Raw genomic sequence first — 27,095 nt, 5'->3', positions numbered from 1 at the left:
ATGTACAACAACAAATCACAGTTGCTTAATTACACCCAAGACCTAGAAGAGCTAGCTAGCCTTGTATGCCATCAATCTTGTTTTACTTTTTGTGGTCAAATGTACAGATGCAGATTTATTTATTTCTAAAATACTGGGGTACACTACATACCTGGTGCAATAGACATATAACCAGGTGGAAACCAGAACATATTTACAATGTTACATTTTCAGTAATGAACAGAGGGTACAGAATTAAAATAACAATAGAAGTGTATGAAAATGAGTACAGATGGATTAACATATTGTAAGATACAGATACAGGTACAAAATAAAATACAATATAGGGAATAATACAGTAGATGGATATTAAAGTACAAAATACAAAATGATGAACACAGATAATAAAATACAAGAAATAAAATATGTACAGTACAATTAATATACAAATACAGTCGCAAAGTGTTACAGAAATTTGGTCAAATGTACAGGCAGAAAAGAGGAGTTTCGATGGGAAGTCTCCTCTCTGGAATTCTTTGCGAGTTAGTAGTTAGAAGATTAGAAAGAAGAGTCCTGCGTGGTTTTAAAGAAAATATTATACATCTCTGTAGATATGTGGATGACATTTTTATTTTATGGTGAAATAATAACAGGATATATGAGTTTTTAAATAGAATCAATGATAACAAGGATGGTCATATGTAAACTTCAAGCGCCTATTGGGAGCGGTATTTAAGCCTTTTTTTCTCTTCGTTCCTTTCATACTTCTTGAGTAATCCAACAATAGTGCTTTTTTGGTAACCTAGGGTCCTCCCTAGGTTACTAAATGTGACAAGATTATTTGAGTCTTTGGACAGAAGGATCAAGAGGTTAGAACGCTCAGGTCTTGCTGCCGTTTTACCTTTTCTGAAAAAATGTCACAATCCAAACTCAGGAGCTCCAAGATTGTTTGCGTTTGCTAAGACGCACAAAGCCTTAGCAATTGCAAATTGCAAATTAATAGGATATTGCAAGTAGCTGGGCTACTTTTAATATCCTATTAATTTCTTTATTTCTGTCATCGATTCTATCACAACACAAATCGATTCTATCTCTTATCAAAGTTTGAAAAGCGGCCATTTTATATCGATATGGGTCCATCGACTGTGCGGGTATATATAGTGGGGTGTAAGTAGGTTTCATATACACGCTGGTGGACAAATGATCTCCCATGAACTTGATATTAATGTCTAAGAAGTGCACATTCAAGGAACTTTTTTTGTTCCAATTTTAACATATAATAGTAATTTGAATAGTATTATGAAAGAAGTTGCTAATCGAAAACAAGCAAGAATGATTTTAAAACGAGCCCCCAATTTATATAAGATATTGAGGAACGATAAAGATAGAATAAGAACAAGAAAATACAGGTGTCTATAAAGTACCTTATGAGAACATCCAACTAAATGTTAAGAAAGACTATATAGGCGTCACCAACAAAAGCTTGGGAGTAGGACTAAAAGAGCATAGATATAACGTAAAAAAGGGATCCAATGCTACAATTTTGTCGCAAGTCCAAGGTTCGGTGGTAAAATGGGACGAGGCAACAATTATAAAACCTATATCTTCCTCCACTTTATTAATGACGGCGGAGAAGATGGAAATATATAGAAGTAGGCTACATGAGGGATGTTTAAATGAGAGTGACGCTGAGAGCCTGCCGTCAGCATGGAAGTACTGTACATGATTAAAAAGTTCACTAAAAACTCGGACTAGAATTAGTTTATTGGAAGATTTACGATATTTTTTATTTTTTATTTTAATTCGTGTTAATTTTATTTTGTGTTAATCTTATATGTTCTTCCGTTTATCTTGGATATTTTTAAAAAATGTTTTTGTTCTAAATTTTGATTTAAATACATGGAACGTATCTGTTCCATTTTCGTTTCCTTTTTTAACCTGATGATGGCCTGTTAACTAGGCTGAAAACGTTTGTTTCAAATATATTTTTCTCAGCAACAAATTAAGGTGTTTTATTTCTATGTGTCTATTTGCTGAGCACTTTTAATGTTACACCAAACGATCGCCTAAATATCGGGCTATAATATGGCCAATTAAAGATGTGACAAGTATGAGTTTATTAAACATTAACTAAATATCTGGTCAACAGTGGCGTAGCGTAGTGGGGGCGGCAGGGGCGGCACTTATAGGGGGCGGCAAAATTTCACAATAAATAATAATATCTTGTAAAAATACCTAATTAAGGGGACGGCGAAATTTTCCTCCGTCCCGGGCGGCTGACACCCACGCTACGCCACTGTGTTAGAGTTAAGTTAAGTTTAGTGCAATGATCGAAAGTTATACACTCGAATAGATGCAGTTGGGAGTTCATTTGTTGCATTCTTGTTCGTAATCTATTGTGAATTTCCTGTAATACTGCTGCGCTATCCGAAGACTGCCCAACTGCATTTTTCACGTCGATGTTACGGTTTTAAAAACTGCTGTCGCCTTGTCTTCAGTTACTCTTCAATACATAAAATGTTTCGACTACTAAATAATTTGAATCCAGACACCAGACAATCAGCGACAATTGCTTCTCGCAACTGGTGAGAAATTAAAAATGTGAAACGTGGACAAAGGAACCTTATGTTTTCTGTCGACGAATACGTCAACAGTTTTGAAATAAAATAAAATAATAACAGCTCCGAACTCCCCATTCAGAATGCCACTGTGTTGGATCCTGTCCTCCATCAACCGGTCGCATGGCCTAGAGCAATGATTCTCAACCTCTTCACAAATCTTCACTTTAGTGAAGATTTGTGAAGTGCGCCACTGAGAATATCCATACATAAGCGACGTCAGACAAGTAGTTTAATCTGTTCTATCTTTCTAGGACACGTTTGGAAATTGTAACCGGTGTTACCGGTAACTGCCGGTAGTTACTAAGACGTTTAGAAAATGTGACCTAAATAACCAACGTTTAAAAATCACTGTTATGACGTCACCGGTTGTCCTGCGGTACTTGCCGAAGTCGTGTGCCGCCAAATTTTTAAATTATTACAAGTGTACCGTGACGAAAAAGGTTGAGAATCACTGCCTGGAGGTTAAGGTGGCGACCTGTCGCTCTGGGGGCTCGGGATGGAATCGAACGGGCGAAAAACCCCAGAAATTTTTCGGAGATAATCCGTCGGAAAATGTCGGACCCTGTCTCTTACCACCCGGCCACCCACTGTGGGCCGGGCCGAACCCATAATGGGCTTGCTAAAAGAGGCCCTCTTAGTAGCCACAGGGCGGAAAGAGTTAAAAAAAAAAAAAAAAAGGGCGGAGTTTTAAAAAAATTTAAATACATTTAATTAATTTATTTATTTATGAGTAACTAGATTAATATTTATTACAATTTATCTTTTATATTTATATAATTTAAACTTCGAAACTCTAGAAAAATTTCTCCTTTCTATTATTATCGGGCTAACTAACGAACGTAGAAAGTGGTGCATTTGCCTATTTCGTCAACGAAGCAGCCAAAATGGCGCCTACCATCGTGGTGCGAATGCATCCTGTGATTTTATTTAGTATTGTAGATTCTCACGAAAGAAGAAATGCCGAAGCGCAAAGAGTAATAGGAACTTTATTAGGTATATCTTTGTTTTTAAAAACTTGAAAATAATATATATGAGATAAATTTCTATACATATGCTAAGTTGCATAGGTGCTGCTTGATTTGAAATGTTGGAAGTCTCTTAGAACTTTTATCCGAAATTAGGAATAGTAATTCAAATAAGGGGAATGGTATAGATAATAATATGAGTCTTTTCAATCCTCGGTTTCTCGTATTGCATGTATGTAAGTAGCCCTAACGTGATTAAATGTATCAGAAAGTCGAAAGGTATTGAATGCCCGAGAAAAAGTGCTAAATTAAAATGAGAGTCGTCTATTTGAAAAATGTTACCCAATCGTTTATTTTCCAGAATTTGTAAGAATAAAAACCACTTCATTTTCAGTAACCAAACAATAACATTCAAAAGTAGAAACTAAACACATTAATATCTTAATATTTTGAAAATTGCACGTCTTTATATATTTACTAGCTGTTACCCGCGACTTCACCCGTGCGGATTTTGCAAGCACACACCATTTACATTCAGTATTTCAACAACCATAGTAATGTTATATAACACCTACCGCTGAGAATCGAACAAACTGTTTTCAATTTGATCAATTTTCTGGAACGTTTACAATCGTTCAATAATGAATGAATATGTAATAACAAATTCGAATTTAAGACGGTTCGAACATTTGGTTAAAAAATCGAAATATATAAAAATATTTATAATAATGTCTGAAATGTTATCAATTTAATACACCTAATTACTCAATGAAGACTAAACGTAGTTGAAAACAAAAAATCGCATCTAAAATAGTACAATACAGGTACTCCTCACTTTACGACCTATCTGCTTAACGACCAATTGAGTTTCGACCTGCAATTCGGGGAAGCACCTTTCTCAGCTTGAGTGTCAGTCAGTGGCGTATGGTGACACACGCACTAAGCATATATAATAGGCTTGCGCATACTATAATAGTCTTTTTATGAATAAATTTGAAGTTTGTTGCATAATTTATATAATTTTACAATGATCCTATATTCCCGGCGCAAGCTCCTTGCTTATTGACCAATTCGCTTAACGACGTAGTCGTCGGAACGGAACTCGGTCGTAAAGTGAGGAGTACCTGTAGAAGCCGTTCTTTTGGTTAAGACTTAATCCTTTGCCTCTCCCTGCAGGTGGGAATTTTGAAAAATTCCTTGTTAGTGTGCATTTTTATAACGTACCCTGTGTACCAAATTTTACCTCCTTAGGTTCTGGGCGATGATGAATCAGTCAGTCAGTTGGGACAAGTAATTTTATATATTTAGAAAAATAACTATCTAGGAACATTTTTGAAATGTTTGTCAAACAGGCTTTTGTCAGTATGTCAGTTCCTTTATGTTCTACTGAACATAAAAACAAATTTTAGTTGTAATGAGTATGTGTTGTAGTTATAACTAAAGCCAACTACTGCTGTATATTGTCGGGCTAAATAATGGTTATAATAAAAATAAATTATCAAACCAATTATTATAATATTAATAAATTACCAATTACCAATTACCAAAAGCGGCAGTTGCGGGTTTGGTCCAGCTCCAGACTAATTCTTTTCTTCCAGTTTAATCTAAATTACTTAATTAAATTTATTAAGAGATGGGGCTTAATGCCTCCCTCTAGTATCAAATTGTTCGCTAATTTATTAATATTATAGTTGTTACTTAGCCCGATAATGTACAGCAGTGCAGGGCCAGATTTACATAAGGGCATTTGGGGCCTGTGCCCAGGGTCCCCACAAAACTAGAAAAAAAATTATGTTTAAACATAATTTTTTTTCTATTACCGCGACAGCCTAGTGTGGCCTAATCTTGAGGGCAACAGGCAGAGAAAACCAAACCCGGGAAAAAACCTATGAAACATCGGAAAATTTCAGGAAAAACTTTCACATGGGTATTTTTCAGTTAAATTAAAATAATTAGTTTTACACAATAAAATATATGTATGTTTACAATAACCTTATTTTTAAATGAAATTTACAACTTCCTAGTTCAAATCTAATTGAAAGTACAGTATTTGTGTAAAGTTTCTAAATCATCAAATTTGCCTACTCTTAAAGGGGGGACCCCCACTGAATTTGTGCCCAGGGCCCATGGATTGGTAAATCTGGCCCTGCAGCAGTGGTTGGCTTATTAATTATTATATAATGTATTGGGTTTTAGTAGAGTTGTTTGTGTTGTAGTTAAACTTTTGGTTGTCATTTTGATTAGATGAGGTTAATGGAACATATTCAAACATTTGTATTTCTGTTCTATATTTGAAATAAATTCTGCATTTCACATCTTATTTTTTTGATAGTTATCTAATGAAAGCTGTTTGATGTGATCAAAAATGTTACTTTGAATTAAATAAGCTTAGCTGGAAATTTTATGACAGTATATTCTTATTGCGATTTAACTGTTCTGTGCACATCATTCGTAGAAATTTTAAATTAAATGGAGGAATGATCAGACAAAAATGTAATTGTGTATTCTAAACTGTCACATAATTTTGTGTGTTAGAGAATATACAAAATCAAGTAAAAGTCTGGTCTTTCCACCATTTAAATTCATTGCAATTTGTTTATATACTTGGTTCTTTGATAAAAGTTTGTTTGTTTATATCTTTGATAAAAGTTTGTTTGTTTATAAGTTTTTATAATTTTAAAGCTGTATTTAACAATAAATTTTAATATTTTTGTTTTTATTGTAGGAATACATGAAAAAGGAGCTGTTGAAATTACTAATTGTTTTTGTGTACCTCACAATGAATCAAGAGATGAGGTTGGTTAACTTTGTTTTAATTCATTTTATTAAACAAAATATCTAGTATGTCATCTTTACATTATTTATTAATAATGTTATATATATTATATAACATAGCTTATATTTACAAGAAAATACCGTATTTTACGGACTATAAGACGCATTTTTTTCTTCGAAAAATTGCCTCCAAAATTCAGGTGCGTCTTATAGTCTGTAGCGTCTTATAGTCCGTAAAATACGGTATTCTGTTTGAGTATTTATGAGAATTATCTTTAAATATCAGACTAAAATCTATAGTTAAAAAAGTTTACAAACTTATACAGTGTGCCTCATATAACGTACTTAATCTGTTACAGGTGCATGTCCATTAAGTGAAACGTCCGTTATACAAAACGCATTTTTCCATAGAAATACATGTTAAAACATCTAATTCGTTCCGCAGCATAAAATAACCATACTGTATTGTAAAAAAAATGAACATTGGGTGCGTTCTTTTATTCCTCTGCATAACTCTGCGCGAGCGACATCCGTTTAAAAATTCCTGCAGAATGCGTTCCTAAATTTCAGTGGGAGTGCGCGCTGTTGAATGGCAAAAACAGCCGCTTGTAGCAGTAGTTTGCAGAGGAAAGCAACATGGTGTCCTCCATGGCTCAGATAGTTTTGTTTCTGGGTCCATTATGTGGTTTTATGAATGAAAATTTAGAAATTGTGAAAGCGCGAGTTAGTGCATGCGGTGATGTGTCTTTACGAATTTTTTTTCAAGGCTATTTTGAATGCTCTTTCAACAAATAATCCATTTTATGGTTAAATTTTACAATTGGAATCCTTCTTTTGCCTTTAAAAGCTCATATTTTAGAATTATAGATTCCTCCATCACGATACTATCGATAGTGCAGAGGCTGCCATCTTTCTTTCTTTCACCGTCGTTCCTAAATGCCTACAAACAGCAGTGCACTCCCGTAGTAGCAGAAATGCAGAGCGACCACTATTAACCTGTCAGCTGCGCACTCGATAATCCGAAACAACACCGCTGTTGCGTACAGGTTTTGTGGTTTTTAAAGTGGTTTTTCAATTTGCGATATCTCGCTTAAAAATTGTAGTAGATATAATCTGTTTTCAGTTTTCTATCACGTACATATTACACTTTACGATTGTTAACTTCAAAATATTATGTACGTTTAAAAAAATTAATAAAATTTAAGATTTTAAAATATTTAAAAAATCGTTTTTTTTATAAATTTTCCATTAATTTGTTACATACGTTACTTAGACGTGTATATTTTCTGTCAAATAAAAAAAACTGCAGCTTTCTAAATCAACGTAGAGAAATAATACGGCCTATAGATTATAACGCCGATCGGCGTGGGGGGGTGGTGGCCTTTCTAAATCTAGGTCAATACACTTTTATTACTGATGATGTGTATTTGATTCTATTTATACGTTATTTAATTTATTGTACTAATAGTAGACTATAATAAGCGATTATTACTTTATTATATTAACGACTATACATGTATATCTTATGTATTACGGAAGTACCACCATAACCGGAAGTACTTTGTTTTTTGAAAGATTTATGGCTGAATGGCTTAAAAAACAAGCTTATTTGTTAAATAGGATAAATATACATAAAAATTTATTAAATTCATGCTAAAAATAGATAAGAATAACGATTTATAATTGTTTGTTTACATTTGTAGCTGACAATGTAGCTCGAAGTTGGTATAACTTTTTCCAAGAAAGTTCCCACCCCACAAACCCATGTCAATGCTTATTGGTCAAAAGATAGTCATTTAGCTATAATATACCAATTAGAACTTAACGGGCATGCTAACTAGGATTTTATTGTCAAATGAACAAAAGAAATGTCTCCCATAGACTTAACATGGAATGGAGGAGTTTTGTGCCTAAATTTAAAAATACGGGGTGATAACAAATATCTTATTCGTTGAAACAGACTTAGTCTATGTAGATAAAAGCCAATCAGTGCTTAAATCACCACCAACTAGTTAATTACGAAAGAAAATTGACAGTTACTCCAACTGGAGTACTCCGCAACAGTTTAACGAAAACCGGTTTACTCCTAATAGCAGTACTCCGCAAACAACTGGTTAAGGAACGTACCCATGGAGCAGTCACCAATTATGCCGGAAAGTCCGTTGTTCAAGTCACGTAACGGCCAAACAGAAAGTCCGTTGTTCGAGGCGTACATTATACGAGACACCAGTGTATATTTGTCTTAAGCTGAAGTAAAAATCATTATTAAATGACTAAGACTTTCTCAGATGATAAATTAAATTGCTGTTTAGTTTCATTAGAATTAACTACTATTTTTTGAAATTCTGAAAGTTGCCAAACTATATTTCTAAGCAGTGATGTATTTTTATTACTAAGGATCATTTAATGAAACAATAATGTTAATGAAATTAAATATTTTTATGTAAAAGAGGCCAAAAATGACATTTGAGTTCTTTATCAGTTTCTATTGCTATGCAAAGCTTTTCAGCAAATTTTATGGGCTACCTAGTTTTGCTTGTTTTTCATCTGATATCATGAAAATGGAAGTAACTGAACACAGTGTTTTCAGTGGCAGATTGTTCTGTAGACTGTGTTGTTACAGATTTATTTGATAAAATAAACTCTTATGGTCTTATGGAGTGAAATCTGTGGACTTTGTGAAATTTTTCTATAAAATATAATGGAATGGGATTGTAGGGAAATATATAAATAAAGATAAAACTGATTTCTTGAAGAAAAGAAGACAAAATTCAATTACACCATAAATCTACAGATATAACTGTGCTGCAAACAAACAACAACATTTTCCTTTATTGTTAAAATCTTGTGTTTCAGGACTTGATAATTTCATTTGTTTTATAACATTAAATCCCAAATACAGTATCTGTGATCACAATAAGTTGACTCTACTGTATTTCAAGTGATTTTAGAATTTGAATGCTTGTTCTATTTTGAAGTTAAAATTACATAAAGTTATGAAAATTCCTTAGTCTAAAATTGAATATTTGCTCTTCAAAAATTCAAGTCCACGAGGAGTGATTTTTGTCTCCATTAGAAAACACTGCACTAGACAGTTACAAATCCATTGTTTTTTTTTAATAACAACTAATTGTGTCTTTGATTGTTTCCTTGTGGTGGACAATTGATAAATAACTGTTTTAAGTATACTTAAAATAAAGACATAATCTATTTAATTTCTAATCTATTAATTTAATATTGTGTTTATTGTTTTGTATTAAGTTATTAATATAAGTTATGTAGAAGTTTCCATGTTAAGCTTAAAAATGTGAAAATGATTATATAATCAATTTGCAAAACAAAAAAATTTTACAAATTAAAATGATCATTCAGTTACATCAAATTATTCAAATGCATTGCTAGTCTTCATATAATAATTGCATTTTTAATTATTTACAGTAAAAATTATCCTTACAACAAAATAGTATTCTAATATGATAGCTAATTTTGTCCATTTTATTCCTAGCATTAATCTTTACAGTAAAGTTGATATTGGGTCCATTATTCTGTTCTACTTTTGTTATCCTATAATATTTAAAGGAGAGAAAAGAAATGCATAATATTTTATAGTAATTTCAATGTAAATTCTTTAAATACATCATCATAAATTTTAGATATTTAGCTATTATTATTGAATATCTGAATGTTTTTTAATATTTGAAATAATTTTAATTATAGGTAGCAGTTGATATGGACTTTGCAAGAGATGGTTATGAATTACATAAAAAAGTAAATCCTTCAGAAGTAATTGTTGGATGGTAAGTTTCACATTCATTTTAATTGAAACAACACAATATTTTAGATCCATTTTACTTAATTAAATTTTTATATCCTGATTAAAATGGCAAAAAGCTCTTCTGTTGATCAATAAATATGAAAAATTTAATTTCCACTTGTAAACAAATTAATCCACAATCAATTAGTAATAAGTGTGAAAATTGGATTAAACATTTTGTAAACCTGGAAGAAATTCAATAATTGTGTGAAAGATTTTATATTTAACCAAATGAATTTTATCAGCTATTTTAAATCTAGTTAATAATTCAAAACAAAGTAATTTAGTTACAGGTAGGTGGTTAGCCAGAGTATTCTAAATTAAATTTAGAATATTCTGGAAGAAGAAAATCAGCCCAAAGTGTTAGTTGTGTTGCCAGTTACACTATTTAGACTTCTGTCCAGTCTTCACTTCCAAAGCCATTAATTAATTTAGATACATTCATACTCGTCACTTACAGAATCAACTGGACAACATTTTATAAGGACACAAAGTGTGAGATTCATAGAAAACTTTTCCTAAGAATATTTCCAAACCTTTGTCACACAAGGAAAAATGGGTTAGGAGTGTTGGGTGAAGTTTTAGTTAACCAAGGGGGCAATGGCTCAAAAAAGTTTGGGAATCACTGATCTAAATCAATAGCTCTGGAAGCAAAGATCAGATGGAGGTCTGGATTAGTCTACATCAAGCTAATTATTTTCTTCCAGAGTATTCTAAATTAAATTAATAATTATAAATTCCTTTCAATTTTAAATTGAGATGGTGGCCTAATTGCCTATCTCTAGCCAAATTATTTTAAGTCTAATTAGTAATTTGAAACAAAATATCATGATAAAATCCAGCAGAACATTTCATTATGGATGATGATTATATATATATTTTGTATTTATTGAATAATTTAATTTTCCTTTTATTTGTTCACAAACAGTTTTTAATAATGAACTAAATAAAAATAGTGAATTTAATGCAGTAATTACTTATTGTATTGATTACAATTTGTTTTTTCAAAGAAAAAATTTATTATTATTTTTGAATAAAATCATCTTTGATAGATGAATAAAGTAAAAATATTTTTCTCATGAGGCAATAAATACATACAGGGGTTGGACAAAAATATGGAAACACCAAAAAGAAACCTATTACTAAGCCCTAATATGGTATAGGAAAACCATTGGCATTCAAAACACCTTGCAGTCTTCTCGGAATGGATAAACACAGGTCCTGTATGGTTTTCAAGGGAATCATGTACCATTCCTCCTGCAAAATAATGGCAAGTTCAGGTAATGATGATGGAGGTGGATAGCGATCATGCACCTGTCTCTCCAAAGTAGTACAAAGGCTCAATAATATTGAGGTCTGGTGACTGTGGGCTCCATAGTCCAGGTTTTATGGCTTCGGCACCACATTTTCCTCTTATGGGCATTTGCATCACTGATTAATGGTTTTGGAATTGCAGCTTGCCCTAAAATTCCCTGCTTATGGAGCTCCCTTCAAACTGTTTTGGTGCTGACAGGGTTTGTGAGCTCCATATTCAGTTTGAATATGGAGCTCACAATTGGCAGTGACTTTTGCACTGTAGTCTTCTTATTTTTTGTCACAATCTTCTTCAGTGACCATCTGTCACGATCACTCAACACACACTTTTCGTCCACGTTGTGACTTAGCGGATGATGTTTTTCCATTTGTTCTGTATGCAGTATAAATCTTCGATACGGTGCCTCTTGACACACCAAACACTTTGGCCACCTTGGTTACGGAAGCACCAACAATTTGCCCACATTCGAATTCACTTAGCTTTGATATTGTTAGAACTGTGTTCTGTGTAGATGGGAGTGCACAGGTGTTGTTAGTAGTCAAATACAACAGTGCAACCTAGAGGCTTTGCTAGAATAAACATTTACGTTCAAGTATGCTTTTCACAAGGGGTTTCCATATTTTTGTCCAACCCCTGTATTTATGTATTTATAAAATAATTTTCTCATTAACTTTTTTTATGTATTATAAACTTATTTTTTGATAGAATTCTATAAATTGTCTTACTAAGTACAGTGGTACCTCGGTATACGTCTGCTTTAGAATATGTCCTGTTTGGACGAAACAAATTTTGCTTGGTATACAACTTAATTATACGCACCATCTACGAACAAGTAGCACTATTGGTGTACTAGACCAGACTAGACGTTTGCGATGCCACAGTCTATAACTTTGTTAAATTTCTTCTGATTTTAATTTGTAAGTAAAACTTTATTATTTTTATTAATCGTGAATTGCAAAAAGGCAAATGAAAAAATGACTAGAATCACAATGGAACTGAGAAATATGAAGGTGGCATGCGTGTTTGAGATTTAGCTGTTGCATACCGTATTCCGAGAACTACGATATCGACAATCATGAAAAATAAAGACATTATTAAATCTGCTAATGTTGCGAAAGGGGTTAAATCAATTTCTAAACAGAGATCGGAGACATTAGATCATGTTGAGAAATTGCTTTTGCTTTCGATAACTGAAAAACAATGTGCTGGCGACAGCGTATCAGAAGCAATTATTTACAATTATTACTGTAATAACTTAAAAGAATAAATTTTATTATTGTTTGAGCATATTAATATACCATATCAAGAGGAGTTTTTTTACATTACTTCTTATGGGAAAGGTTGGTTTGGTATAAGTCTAAACATCAGGATTAAGGTCGTATACCGAGGTTCCACTGTATAAAAAAAAATCTGTTGCAAATTAATTAACCTTAATAAGAATTAATACTGTACAACTAACATTCAACATAGGTATGCTACTGGATCTGATGTAACACCACATTCGGTGTTGATTCACGAATATTATTGTCGAGAAGCCAATGTGCCTATTCATTTAACTGTCGATACAACAATGGAAAATGGCCGAATGAGTCTGAAAGCATATACCAGGTAATAACTATAACTGTATATAGCCAACAAAATATAAATAATGATATAGTACAATGAATTCATAGGCATATATCAATTACATAAAATTCTTTTAGCTGTAATGAACATTCATATTTTTTAAATTTAGCATTCCTTTTGGAGTTCCAAGAAAAACTGTGGGAACTATGTTTTCACCTTGTAAAGTGGAGATAATTGGTTATGAACCTGAAATGGTGGGAAGTAAGTGAAATATTACAGTTATTTTACTATTTATAATATGTTAACTAAAATAATTTAGATTTCTTCTAGTTAACATATAAATTAAAATTCTGTTTATTAAACTTTCTCATTAATTGGTTTTGTTGTTATATATATTCTCACACACTTATTAATAAAATTGATATCAACACAAGATTTAAATTTATTTTCTTGTAGACAGCATGCAAATTTTAATATATTGCTATTATTGTATAAAACTGTTTAAAACTGTTTCATTTAAAATTTCATTCTAGTGAAATTAGTGCAACAGACGAAATTCAGCAAGCAACGTACTGTGGACTTTAGTCCTGATCTGAATCAGATTGTAGAGTCTGTAAAAAAAATGAGAGAATTGTTAGAAATTGTAATTGCATACGTTGATGATGTTTTGGTAATTTTTTAAGCATTTTTTGTTTCATGTTAACTTATGTAATGTTGAATGCTCAAATAAAAAACATTTAATTGTAAATGTTAAAATTCTTCTCTACTTAGGCTGGAAGAACTGTGGCAGATAATACTATTGGCAGAGCACTTATGGATATGGTACAGAGCATACCTCAGATGGATCCTGAAGATTTCCAAGAAATGCTGAATTCAAATATGAAGGTAATTTTATTAAATATTTTTAATGATTTAGAAATGTGTTAATGTGGAAAACAACTAACATTTTATCTTACAATTTGAAATACTTTGCTATTATTAAAACACTGACTTAAATCTTCTTGTAGCAAAATAAAAAAGCTAAGATATGGATGACATTAGAGAATAGATATACAAAATAATCAAATTAGATTTCACAAGTGATAAATGATACTAGAATGACAAGAAAAAAGAGCTTAATGGTTAATGTTTTTCATTAGCAAAAACATCACTTAAAAAAAGGAGGAAAGTATTTTTAATAGCAGATTTCAGTTAACAACTAACAAAATTGATTGTTTTTTGTCCTCAACTACCATATTAATGTTCAATGTATTCTTGTTATCAAAAACATTACACAAATATAACATTATGTTGAAGTTGTATGATTATTTAAAGGAACTTAATGCTATCACTTTTACCTTGTTAAAACAAGTCATTAAGATTTAACTATTTATCTTAGTGAAATTATTATTAAATTTCAAATTCTTATTTTTTATCATCATAATTTTTTTTTTCAGGATTTACTTATGGTTGTATATTTGTCTCAGTTAACAAGAACTCAGTTATCACTGCATGAAAAGTTGAGTCAACTTTAATGTACTTTAAATTTTTGAATAAATGGAAAAAAACAACATTGTCTTTCTTTACTTCTTTTCCATAGGAACTATATTACACCTGCAACAAGAAAAATTTTTTTTTAATTTGAGATACAGGAAACTATAAACAATAATTATGGCTCTCAAATAGCATAACCTTGAGAATTTCATTATCATCTATCAAAAAAACAAGAAAGCTTGCAATGAACAAGTAAACTTTATATGCATATTTTCATTAATAGGGAGGATTTATTTTATTATTTCAATTTTGTCTAATGAACTAACAATCAAATCATTTTGAAATAAAAACAAACAAAAGTTTTCTTAAATTCTTTTATATTTATTATGATTCAGAAACTATCAAGTAATCATGCTGTGTTATGCAATTCTAGAGATTAATCTTTAAGTGTATTTAACAATTTTACTCATTAAAATGGAACTGTTTTGAAATTATTCTGTTGTATCAAAATGATCCTATATATTGTTTTCTTATTATATATTTATCAAATGACCAAATACTATTTATTACTTGGGCCTTACTAAATGATAGTGTGATCAACTTTTCACAATGATTATTGTTATTAAATAATCACACTTAGTTCAGAATTTTCTATTATTACCAATAAGTAAGCTTTACATTTTTTTATGATCCTTGATAAATATGTGCAAATACCTATAACTAAATTTCACTATTATGTAAAAGTTGTAAATTTACAAAAGACAAATCATCCATCTATTTGCAGTAAGTTATTGTTACATTTTATTCTCAAATTTGGATCATTTTGAAGCAATTTTTTCTTGAAATTGTGACTTTTGTTAAACTCATTGCTGTTACTGTTAGCAATTTCTAAATTCATGGTAGTGCATTTCTATTGCATTACCATAAATGTATTTATAAATTCACATGCCAAAACTTGATTGAGTGCAGTTATGCTATGTAAGAGCTTTATTAGGATGAAAAATCGTTTTTTTTTTTTCTTACCCTACAGACACTAAGAGGGCCTTCTTCCATGCCTATAATGGACTGGACCCTCTTTTTTTTTAAATAATTAAAATAATACAAAAAGCTCACCCAAGCAATCCTTTTCCACTCCAGGTTCTTGGTGTTAAACTAAGATTAAAAACTCTAGTTCCTCTTATTACTTTAACATGAATAGGCTTCTAAAAATTAAAATTTTAACTACTATAATACTACTAGAATATTTTTAGCAATTTAATAAATTTTAGAATATAAAACTTAGTTCTGAATGAAAATAGAAAAAATATTTTTTCAAATTTATTTACTATGCACATGAGAAAAGTATACTTACTCCAACACTGTGCTGTACAAGATTTGCAACATTACTCAAATCAACAAAATTTTTGGAAGTTATAGATCCAAATTGTATAATCGTATCATCAATGTGCAGACCCTGGAATGTTTAACCAATATAAAAATTTAGATTCATTTTTTAATTGCTTACATTATAACAAAAACTTTTCTATCAAAACAAATGAAATACACACAAAATGAGACATTTTCCAAGAAGATTAAAGTTCATTATGATTCTGTCTGACCTTGAACCCCATATATGTTATGTTTGTATTTAGAGTTTCACCTATTGGACAAACAAAACAATACAATACAATACATAACATACATATACAAGCTATGTAATTCTAAGCATCCACACAAGCAAACTAAATATTCATGTATTATAAATTATACACCTTCACTGACATTCAAATAGAATTTTGGTAGACAAATGCAAAACACTTCACATAGAAATCCTAAAGAAAGGTGATTCTGTACAGAAATGGAGACATCATTAAATCCATGAAATAGTGAAGTTATAAATATTTACCATAGAATTCCAACAGGCTAAATTCACAGAACACACACACACAAAACAAAGACTAACAAAAGAATACAACAGTAGATTAAACTCCACTAACAAGCAACAGCACAGCTGAATGCAAACACACATCCATTTAGTTTAAGGACATTGCAAGCATTTTCTTATGGAAAACAAGAAACATCACAATTACACAAACCTGTAACTCTTGCAGACAAAAACAGTACACCATTAAACACAGACTGGATCAAATACAGTAAGAAATGCACAGTTACAATCAGACAGGACCTGTGAATGGAAGGAGTGTTTCTGAACGAGTGGTAGTATATTTATTGAATTTTAGCCCTAAGTTTTGGCAATGGCTTTATGGTCATTGCATGTTTCTGCTATAATGGCAAACTAAAATTGTAAAGAATTGGTTCAAAGGTCAAAGTCAATTCTAGTTACTGTCAGAGTATAGTACAGTGGAACCTCACTTAATGAGCACCTCGCATAACGAGCAAAATAAATTGTGAAAAAATGACTTGCTTAACGAGTGAATTTTCGCATAACAAGTGGCCAGGAGAGGGGAAGTCCCAGATTGTGCCCATGCTCCATCTAGCACTCGTTCAGCTAGCATCTTAGTGTCACTTATGACCACACATTTTTCCAAATTTTTTCCAATACATATTACGTATAAACATCAACAACCATAGCCTGTTATAGAATAAATACACCAAACAATATGCCAAATTCTTGGGCTACGTAAAGGCTATAATTTCATATTAGAAATTAATTCGTTTGACTAAAGGTAGGCAGTTATACTTCCATCTCGTATTAAATTTAATGACCAATTCCAAATTAAATTCCAGAAATGTCTAAATTAAAAATTTATTATTTATAATTATTAAATGCAAGATAAAAGCATAACTGCCTACCTCTAGTCAAATAAATTAATTTTGAATATTTAATTATAGCCTTTGCATAGCTCAAGAATTTGGCATATTGGTTGGTGTGTTTATCAGACAAATTATCTGATATTTTTGGTTTTCTACAAATTGAATTAGCATTTCAGGTTGGTTCATTCTGCGCTAGCAGAAAAGATGATGATTCACACTCCTTAACAATGTTTATTGTATAATTTTTTTTAAATAAACATTATACATAAAGTATCTGAGTATATTTTTTTATCGTGGAATGCATTACAAGTAAGACTCTGGAACGAATTAGGCTTGTTAAATGAGGTTCCACTGTACTGAAGCCCATGTTCAAGCCTAACGCTCTATCGTATGGCACAGACACTTTAAAATTCCATCATGACAAACCATTGAGTTATACCTCAAGTTCAACCCTGAATTTCTGAAAATGATGGAGAAAGAAACTGATATAACTTCTGTATCTTTGGGTCACTAAAAAAAGGGGCCTTGGAAATTTTGACCCCCAAACGTTAGATGGATTATGAAAAGCTTGCAATAATGAATGGGAGAAACCAAAATTCTGTAAGAAGAGCCCTTTTGCAGTGAAAAATTTGAAATCCAGCAATAGCATGAAACCATGGGAAGCAGATACAGCATGAAAGTTTCTCAAGAAAAGCCTTTCCTCCACCATCTAACAGATATTAATAAGGCTAAAACAGCTCTCTAAAGCAATTTTGTTTTTAAAGTTTAATTTGATTCCTAGATTTATTATATAATTATTTTATGATTATTACAAAATTATGATTTACACACTATGGTTTATTTAAATTTATAATGAATAAACTCTTATCTTTTTCAATTTTTTTCTCCTATCTCCCTCTTCTAGATTCACTGAGTTTACAAATTCTTTGGCATCTGTCCGTCTTTTGCTATCAACATTCTGATGTTTCCTGGTGAGAAACTTTGTTGTGTCATCAAACATGGATGGATAAGATACCAAATAATTTGTAAACGCAGTGAATCTAGAAGAGGAGGGAGACAGAGAAGAAGAAAGATTTGAAAAGGCAAGAGAAGAGAGTTCAATTTATATTGAGGAAAAGGAGAAGTAGAAAGAGATGACATTTAAATAAATATTATCTAAATAAAACTTGAAGACTTGATTTATTAAAATTTCTTTTGTGAAACCAAAAAACATAATATACTTCTTAAATAAGTGCAATTTGTATTATTGTAAGTACAGTGTTTTGTCTTGAGAGCAACAACACAACCAATTGGTTTAAAATCATGTTTGTTTCTACTTATATTATTTTTATTTTGCTTCTTGAGAATGAATAATAAACAAAAAAGAAAGCAAAAATTCAAATAATCTAATCTAACAGGCATATATAGTCTTCCAAATAGCATAAAAAGATCTTAAAGCTTTAAAGAGAATTAAATTTACACTTAACAATTTTATAAAACAAATGTATTTTGTCAGATACAAAATACATTTAAGATTAAACCTAATTTAAGATTAAAATCATTTACAGGGCCCTCCCCGTAAATGATTTTAATCTCAATATATTGTTTTAACAGCATATTGGTTTTGAACTTTAAATGAACTTTTTCTTAGGGGTTTTTCATAAAACATTTTTAATTTGATATATGTTCAATTTTTATAATACAGTGACATTTTGAAAATCTAGATTAATTGGGGCCATACCAAACCCAGATTTTCAAATTTATATGCAAATTAGCATTTTAAACACTTAATAACCATTTTTTGACAGCCAAATCTGTATAAAGTCAAAATACTTATAATCATTAAAATATGAAATGATGTAATTATTTAAAGTATTGAATGTTAATTTTATTGGAAAATAACTGAAATTTTAGTTTACAAAATTGAAATAGTATAAACCACCTGGACTGAATATTAAGCATTATTTGATATTTCAATGCATACCTGTATTCAATATTTGGACCAAATACTTCCTAAAAGATGAACTAGTTGGTCAAATAATCTCATTTAGTTAGAAGAGAGGGAGGGAAAGGTGGAGAGAGGAAAGAAGTAAAAAAGATGAAATACAAAATAGAATGAAAAGATTTAAAAACTCTGATATTTAAAAATATCATTTAGTCCTTTCCAAAACAAATACAACTAATAAACAACCTTGTGCAAATATTATTTATCAATAATCATAACTCAAGAGTGATAAATTGTAATGAGGGAACAATAATGCTTCTGCTTTCATAAAAAGTAAGCAAATTTGTTGGTTGTCATAAATATGGCCAGCCCTACTGAACATACTGTGTTTTCATTAAATACACTACAGGGGGTTGCAAAAAAAGTGATTGGCCTTAATTAGTGTTGCCACCTTTTCAAAATTGCTGACCTGGATGGCAGGTCAGGTTTGTTCGAACAGAAGTCCCTGATGCATGCGTAATGTTATTTTACCATGCAAAGAATAACATGCATGCCAGTTCTAAATTAGTTAGGGACTTGTGTAGGAGCAACTTAAACTAAGAAATGAAATAACTTAACTTTAAAAAAACTGAGAAACAAAAACAGAAAAAGAAAGAGAGAAAAAGGTCGACAGGTTGCAACATATATCAGCATACGATGGTGAATTAGCTTTCAGTGAGAATGTGAAGTCTTTCACTGTTAAGATAAAGTAAATTTATAAAAATATTTGCTAGTACTTTGTTTCATCATAATTTCACAATTTCTACGAAATCACAGAAAAAATTAATTGTTAACCCGGACAATGAATTGAAAACCGGACGGGTGGCAACACTAGCCTTAATGAAAGGATTTCATTTTTTACTTTTTATCATATAATTATTAATAAAGTTTTATATAAGTTTTTATTTTTAGAAAATTATTATATTGAATAGGAGATGCTACCTGCAATCTTTAAACCTTTTGTTTCATGTAGTTCCAAATAGATCTGATGGTATTCAGCCAAACATAAGGTAGTTGGAAAAAGCAATAACATTCAGTAATCTGTATTCAATGACAATACCATCCAAATAATCCAAATTCAATATTTGGCCAAAAAGCCCTAATTGGCCCATTCCTAGTATAAACAAATCTTCAGTGTTAAAAACTTTTGTATAAAATATTTCAGTCTATAATATTTATTTATTAGTGATGATTTTTTTTTAACTAAAGGGAGGTTCTTTCTTAATTGCTTAAAGTTGTATCAAAGCGATAAGATTAAAAAAAAAATTTCTATGGGGATGAGCATTTTAAAATTCAAGAGGATGTGAACAACAGAAAAAATTAGAACATCTGACTGCTGTAATGAGACAGGTTAGCATTTTACATCAGACAGTTGGCAACAGGTAAAGAAAATTGGTTTGAAACTATTATTATTAAAGTGATATCAAATATAAAAGTAATATTCTCGATAAACTAAGAGACTTCACGAATTAATGATAAAAGGTAACTGTAACTTAAATATTGGAGAATATATAGGGTGTCCCAAAAAGATGTACTCACTCTTTGATAGACAATTAATAATATGTTTTTTTAATTTAGTAATAGGTTTTAAATTAATGTATTTATTTATTTGTTTATTGATTTAACTTCTTAGGACTGTGTGTTTGTCAAGACACATCTATTTACAAAAAAATATTTATATATTTGACAATCAAAGTGTGAGTACATCTTTTTGGGACTTCCTGTATTTATTAAGCTACAGTTAGAATTTACTATTTACTAATGAGAATTTTAAAAAAGTAAGGATTTTAAGATAAGAAATTTGTCAGTTGAGCAAAATTAACTAAACTGTTAATTTTAATATATTTAACATACTAAGATTCTCATTCTATTTATTTACTTAATTACATTAAATAAAAAAAAATATTACTTAAACTAGTATTTATTTAATAAAACCTTAAATATTTTTCTTTATTCTTGTTATTCAGAATGAAAATATTTTGATTAATAAAAAAAATCTAATCTAATCATAATAGAATAAAATAAATACTAGAATGTAAGCTAGAAGTTAGTTATAAAATAAAAGATAATATTGTTTATTTTGAATTTAATTCATTAGAATCGAAAACTACGGAAATTAAAATCAATTTTACTTACAGCATTATCTGCTGGAGAATTTAAATCAACACAGTTGACTTTGGCAAAAGGTGAAAGTGATTCAGTGTCTTGTGATTGAGTTGACTGTAATAAATTGCTATTTGATTCTTTCTGCTCGGCATGCAAAGAATACAATCCTGCTTCTATTTGTTTCATTACTTCCTTATGGTCATTTTGTAAACCTATATTATCAGACAGATAATGCAGATATTACATGGATATTAAACAAATAGACAAATAGTTTAGTTTTTGAATGATGGATGAGTAGCATGATAATGATAAATTTAAAATTATTGTTGTGACTGGAGGGTTGGCACCTCTTCAATGCCACATCAGGATGACACCACTGTGTCCTGTTTTGAATGGTTTCCATTTTTCCGGTCATTTAAGTGCCTCAAGAATTAATTGATGAACATGGACGACTCAACCTTGACCCCAGATACAGAAATATGAGAGGAGAACCAGAAGAAATTAGCAAAATTTTAGAGCAGATACAGAAGCCACAATGGTGAATGATTTTGTAGTTGGCGTTGTTTCTGTGTTGAACAGGACAAAGTGGTGTCATCCTGACGTGGCATCAAAGAGGTGCCAACCCTCCAGTCACACTATTAATATAAAATATGATTAAATAAATTCATTACTAGTGAAAAAAATCATATTCTTTTCTATGCTACCTCTGTAGTTTTTAAACTTCTTATCTAAAATTTATCAGTATATCTACACAAGTTCCTTGCATATAGTATTATTTTATTATATAATTAATTTCATACCTTCTGCAAATAAATTCTAACTAATTTTACATACAAAAAAACAAAATATTTTAACAAATAGAATGTACTTTAATACTATGCTTTAAACATTTCCTGACAAAATATTTTTGAACTTCAACTAAATACATATACATGTGCATTTAAGAATCAAGAATTTTATAGATCAAATAGAGGTGATTATTAATACTTATAAACTTATATATTTTTAGGAAAAAACTGCAGTTTACTTTAGTTATTGTCAATTTATTTCAAAATATAAATTTTTTTTCTTATAAGACAGGCTTAATTTCATAATAATTTAATTTGTATATGAACTTGAGATCATAAATATTCATTTTTAGAAAATTTAATGTTAGTGTAAGAGTTTGATTTAATTTGATGTGTGATATATTTATTCATTATGTATAAATTTAACAGAAAAAATTTTTTCAACAGTTATACCTTTCTTCAACAAAATTTCATGAAACAACACATATCTCTAACAAAATAATTAAATGTTAGAAAAAAATAAGAGAAAGAGAAACAAAATAAAATTAAAGTCAGAGCATTATAGCACAAAAACTAACTATTGAGTATTGAGATTTCGGTTAATGTTACCTATGGTAGCAAACATGGCGGCTCGTCTCTGAAACAGTGGGGATGCATGTTCTAACCTAACCTAACCTATTCTAATAAAATTACCCCTATTCTAATCATTTGGTTGGCAATAATTATGGTAATTTATTAGAACTATGATAGCCATGTTTGCTACCATAGGTAACATTAACCAAGATTTCTATATGGTTATTTATGTAGATTTTAAGTAAAAGAAATTAAAAATTAGTTTTTCCATGACATAGTTTAAAGACATTTTCAATAGGCATACTACACTCATGTCCAAAAATAAGCATAATCATCCAATCAGAGCAAAAAAATAAAAAAAATTGGAAAACTTATTTCCAGATAATAAAAATAACTAGGATGTAATTGAATGTTTCATTAAAAAAGCACAAGTTTATGCAAAATATGTGTGCTTCATAAATATAGAAATAGCAAGGTATTGTTTCTGTTGAAGTTTAATCACTAAAGACAGTAGTGAGGTGCGGCTGAAGTTTTCATCTGTAAAACGTGAATGTCAAACATCAAGCACTGCTATCTTGTAAGCAGTGTTCGACATTCACGTTTTACAGGTAAAAACTTTGGCTGCAACCTCGTTAGTTTGTTGCTGTTTTAGTGTATAAATATTAACAGTAATAATGCCAAAAAGATTCCACATAGATAATTTCATGATTTTTGGAAGGTTCAATAGCAAGCTAGTCACTAATTCAGAACTCAATGTGTTGCAGAGCATCATATCCAGTCTTTCATTCAGATTTCAAAAAACAGATCCTGATTGTCAATCAGGAATTCATATACATGACTTACATATGTTAACACAACCACTATTTAGTATTAATGTTGAATTGTAACAGAAGAATGTCTGGTAGGCAGCTCTCTGAAGAGCTATGTACTGGTGTTTGGAGCTTTTTGATAAACTGTCTGTGGGAAGCTTCAGACTAAAGGTGTTTTTGCCAGACACCAATACATTGCATTTCATTGACACCTGTGCACAGAAGAGCCCGTTTAAGATGGTGTCAAAAACATCAACATTGAACATTGAAGGAACAAGGAAAATACTCTGTTTACTGACAAGTCCAGATACAGTCTACAGAATGATTCTTGTCAGATTAGAATCTGACAACAGTGAATCTAATAGTCTTCTGAGCATTGTAGAAAAAGATCAGTTTGCAAATAGTAGTATCATGATCTTGATGGCATTATGCTTGATGGCTGTACTGAGCTTCACATTTCTGCAAAATGGGTGCCATTACTGCAAGAAGGTACAGTACACAGAAAAAGTTTTGGAACTTAATGTGAATTTTTTTGAGATGCAGATTTCATTTTCATGAGTGATAATGCCTATATTCATCAACAACTTTCTTGACAATGAAGATATTCATCACATGAAATGGTCACCAAAATCTCTAGACCTAATTTTATAGAAACAAGTGTGATGCTCTAGGGCAGTGATTCCCAACCAGGGGTATGTAGAAAAAAATTAATGGCGAATGTACTATAAGAATATTTGGATTCTGCATTGGGGCCTTTGGTAACAACATGACATAATACTTAGTTTTAAATAAAAATACTCTCATGCCATAAAAATTAGCACACCAAGGAGTTGTAACCTGTATGCCAAGTTTTGCAGTTATACAAGTCTCAAGCAGATATGGAAATGATTAGTTATAGCGTGATGATTCATTGCATAATGTCAGCAGAGAGCATTAAAGTAAAAAAAGGCTCCCCTTGGCTCATAAAAAAGTGTACAAAGGCATCCTGTCTGTAGTTTACCTGTTGCAGAGGGATGCTGTATCACTAGAGATTGCCTTTATATTGCAATTGAAGACCATGTGAACAACTAACCAAGTTTGAGAGGGTAAAGTTCATCAGGGTGAGAGAAACCTGATGGTTATCTTGCCAAATAGCCTGCCACCTAGACTGTTCTGACAACACTGTGAAGATGATGGGACCAGTGAACAAGAGAGATTTCTCACACATGGCACCCAGGCTCAAGATGATCTTGGCAGACTACAAGATGAGAGGACAGCCTGGTCCTCCAAAAAGTATACACACAGTCGCCCGTATAACTGGCCACCATTATAGATGCCTGTGTCTGTACATACCAATTCAAGGCATCTGGGTGAGGGACATTTGATATCATGGCACCATTGACAGCCACCCACCATCGCCTCCACTTGAAATTGTGTTACTCCTCACAGGGTTGAACCACAATCAATTGGAACCTGATTGTCTACAGTAATGAATCCAGTTTCAGTTTGGGCACTGATGATGGCTGTGTTCATATCTGAACATCCCATGTCTCAATCCTGCCTACACTTTGGAGCAACAAACTGCACCCCACAGCTGATGTGATGGTCTGGAGTGCCATCACATATGGTACTGGTCACCTCTAGTAGTGATCCAAAGGACCGTGAAAGCCCTGCAGCCACACATTACTGCTCATGGCAGGACTCCCAAGAGCCATTTTCCAACAGGACAATGCTCACCACGTCACATGACTGCCTCCACCACATTGCCACACTTCCATGATCTGCCCCGGTTTCCTGATTTGTCATTGCTGGCATCAAACATATCTGGCATCACCTGGGACACCAAGTTGGACAGCCTTGGAGTTTGGCTGAACTAAAGGACTGCATACAGAAACTGTGGACTGAGATGCCATAGGACACCATACAGCACCTGTATGCCTCCCTATCTGCCCATATCACATTGTGTATTCATACTAGAGATGGCCTAACAGGATACTAGAACCTCCTTTCATTTGTAGTTTTTCCTGCAGTAAATGATGTTTGTGCTTTCATTTTGTAATCACTTACTTATATCACCATTACACTTCAACATGTACAATTTTGTTTGATTTCGACAACTCCTCCTTAGTGTGCTAATTTTTACAACAACGAGTGTATAATTATATTTTTATTTAAATTTGTGAGCTCTTCCTCCAATACTTTTCAATTTAAAAAAAAAAACTTTTTCACACATAATTGCATAGCACTGTGTAATTGACCAAGGTGCTATAATTTAACAAACATGCAAAATAAAACCTAGGAAAATAGACCGTCAAGGGATATGAAAGTCAAAAATGGTTGAGAACTGCCGCTCTGGGGAAAAGAGCCGTATCTTAGATTAAATTTTTGCTTTTTTTAATTGTTTTGCACTGCAATAATGTTCTGCTTGTAAAGTTTCACACTGTTCTGATCATTATTTCCTAAAGATAATCATTAATTGGTCTTTATGATTATTTTTTGGTCACGAGTTTAATTTAAAGTTTGAAATGCCAGAAGCCAACAAATTTCTTTAAACGTTTTTATGTCAGAGAGTTCTTACATAGCTGAATATTTGAAATTTGAGAACTGACAATAGCCAGAAAGATGTTCAGAAACCCTAAAATAAAAATTATTAATAGGAAGAAAACATTCCATTTATATGAGATCACTAATGCTATTCAGTTGATAATTTTATCTCCCTCCTCAGTCAAAACATAAAAACACACTTAGTAACATATATTTTATTAACCAAAAAAGTTAACAACAGAATTATTCCTGAATAATTAAACAGAAACAAAATATTTTTTTACAATTTAAATTTTTATTGCTTGTATGAATCCAAATTTCATTCATTGTACGTGCATTTGTATAAAAAAGACAATTATTAATTTGATTGAAATCTTTTTTTTGGATCTTAATGTAATTGACGTTCTTCCTTTATTTTAAATTATTTGTATGCAGGGCCATACCATGCTATGATACAGAGAGGCGGCACCGTAAGGGAGGGTGGCACAAGCAGCATTTAAGTGGTGGCATTTCGAAGACTTGCATCATGCTGAGAAAATCTACCGCACGGCTCTGTTTGTATGAACCAATAATGCACGAGAAACAGTTTAAAACAAAAAAGAAAACTTTATATTATTTCTTAGCTTACATATAATTCTCTGTCTTGTCTGCCTGACGAGATAAACATCAATATCGGATCTCGGATAACCCTCAGAATCAACAACTGGATCTGTCATGCCAATGTTTTGCTGAATCAAAAATGTCAATTATCATCTTTTCGGCTTTACAAAAAGCGTCGAAATTTTATAAATATGTTCAAAAACTCACGGATTTCAAAACAGCAAAAAGCGAATTAATTTCCTCTTCGATACTTTCTTTCTTTTTCATCAAAGTCATGAGAGCGTCTTTCGCACCTTCCATCGCCATTTTTAAATCGGCGCAATGTTGAATGACGAATGAAATTGAAGGAATTCGAACATGACGTCACTATATATATATATATTTTAATCATTTCATTTTTTAATAAAATATATTAAAAATAAAATGAAAAACATTCTTTTATACAGTTATATTGATATTAATATAAGCAAT

General features: G+C 31.3%; 2 protein-coding genes across 2 annotated transcripts; one reads left to right on the top strand and one right to left on the bottom strand.

Annotated features, from left to right (window-relative positions):
• Positions 1-3,437: 3,437 nt before the first annotated feature.
• LOC136975889 (eukaryotic translation initiation factor 3 subunit F-like) lies at positions 3,438-14,585 on the top strand. Its single transcript, XM_067271041.1, has 8 exons — positions 3,438-3,593; positions 6,291-6,361; positions 10,058-10,137; positions 12,940-13,077; positions 13,205-13,296; positions 13,569-13,705; positions 13,807-13,920; positions 14,472-14,585. The coding sequence occupies exons 1-8, from the start codon at positions 3,485-3,487 to the stop codon at positions 14,547-14,549; spliced, it is 819 nt and encodes a 272-aa protein (XP_067127142.1). The 5' UTR covers positions 3,438-3,484; the 3' UTR covers positions 14,550-14,585.
• On the bottom strand, positions 14,530-27,006 carry LOC136975890 (26S proteasome non-ATPase regulatory subunit 9). Its single transcript, XM_067271042.1, has 6 exons — positions 26,832-27,006; positions 26,653-26,752; positions 21,362-21,543; positions 15,860-15,961; positions 15,622-15,710; positions 14,530-14,628 (listed from the first exon to the last, which is right to left on the bottom strand). Exons 1-6 carry the CDS (start codon positions 26,928-26,930, stop codon positions 14,598-14,600), a joined length of 603 nt encoding a protein of 200 aa, XP_067127143.1. The 5' UTR covers positions 26,931-27,006; the 3' UTR covers positions 14,530-14,597.
• Between the last annotated feature and the right edge of the window lie 89 nt (positions 27,007-27,095).

Source organism: Centruroides vittatus, unplaced genomic scaffold (genome assembly GCF_030686945.1).
Source record: "Centruroides vittatus isolate TY-2023 unplaced genomic scaffold, ASM3068694v2 contig_391, whole genome shotgun sequence".
Lineage (NCBI taxonomy): Eukaryota > Metazoa > Arthropoda > Arachnida > Scorpiones > Buthidae > Centruroides > Centruroides vittatus.
The sequence above is the reverse complement of the archived record's forward strand: the minus strand, read 5'-3'. Positions and strand labels throughout refer to the sequence as shown.

Coding starts and splice junctions, on each gene's coding strand:
- LOC136975889 (XM_067271041.1), top strand. CDS start 3,485: ATGGCGCCTACCATCGTGGTGCGAATGCATCCTGTGATTTTATTTAGT. Junction 13,297..13,568: donor TGAACCTGAAATGGTGGGAA/GTAAGTGAAATA, acceptor ATTTCATTCTAG/TGAAATTAGTGCAACAGACG. Junction 13,706..13,806: donor CATACGTTGATGATGTTTTG/GTAATTTTTTAA, acceptor TTCTCTACTTAG/GCTGGAAGAACTGTGGCAGA.
- LOC136975890 (XM_067271042.1), bottom strand. CDS start 26,930: ATGGCGATGGAAGGTGCGAAAGACGCTCTCATGACTTTGATGAAAAAG. Junction 21,544..26,652: donor GACAAGACAGAGAATTATAT/GTAAGCTAAGAA, acceptor CTGATAATATAG/GTTTACAAAATGACCATAAG. Junction 15,962..21,361: donor ATTCTCCAGCAGATAATGCT/GTAAGTAAAATT, acceptor TAAACATTCCAG/GGTCTGCACATTGATGATAC.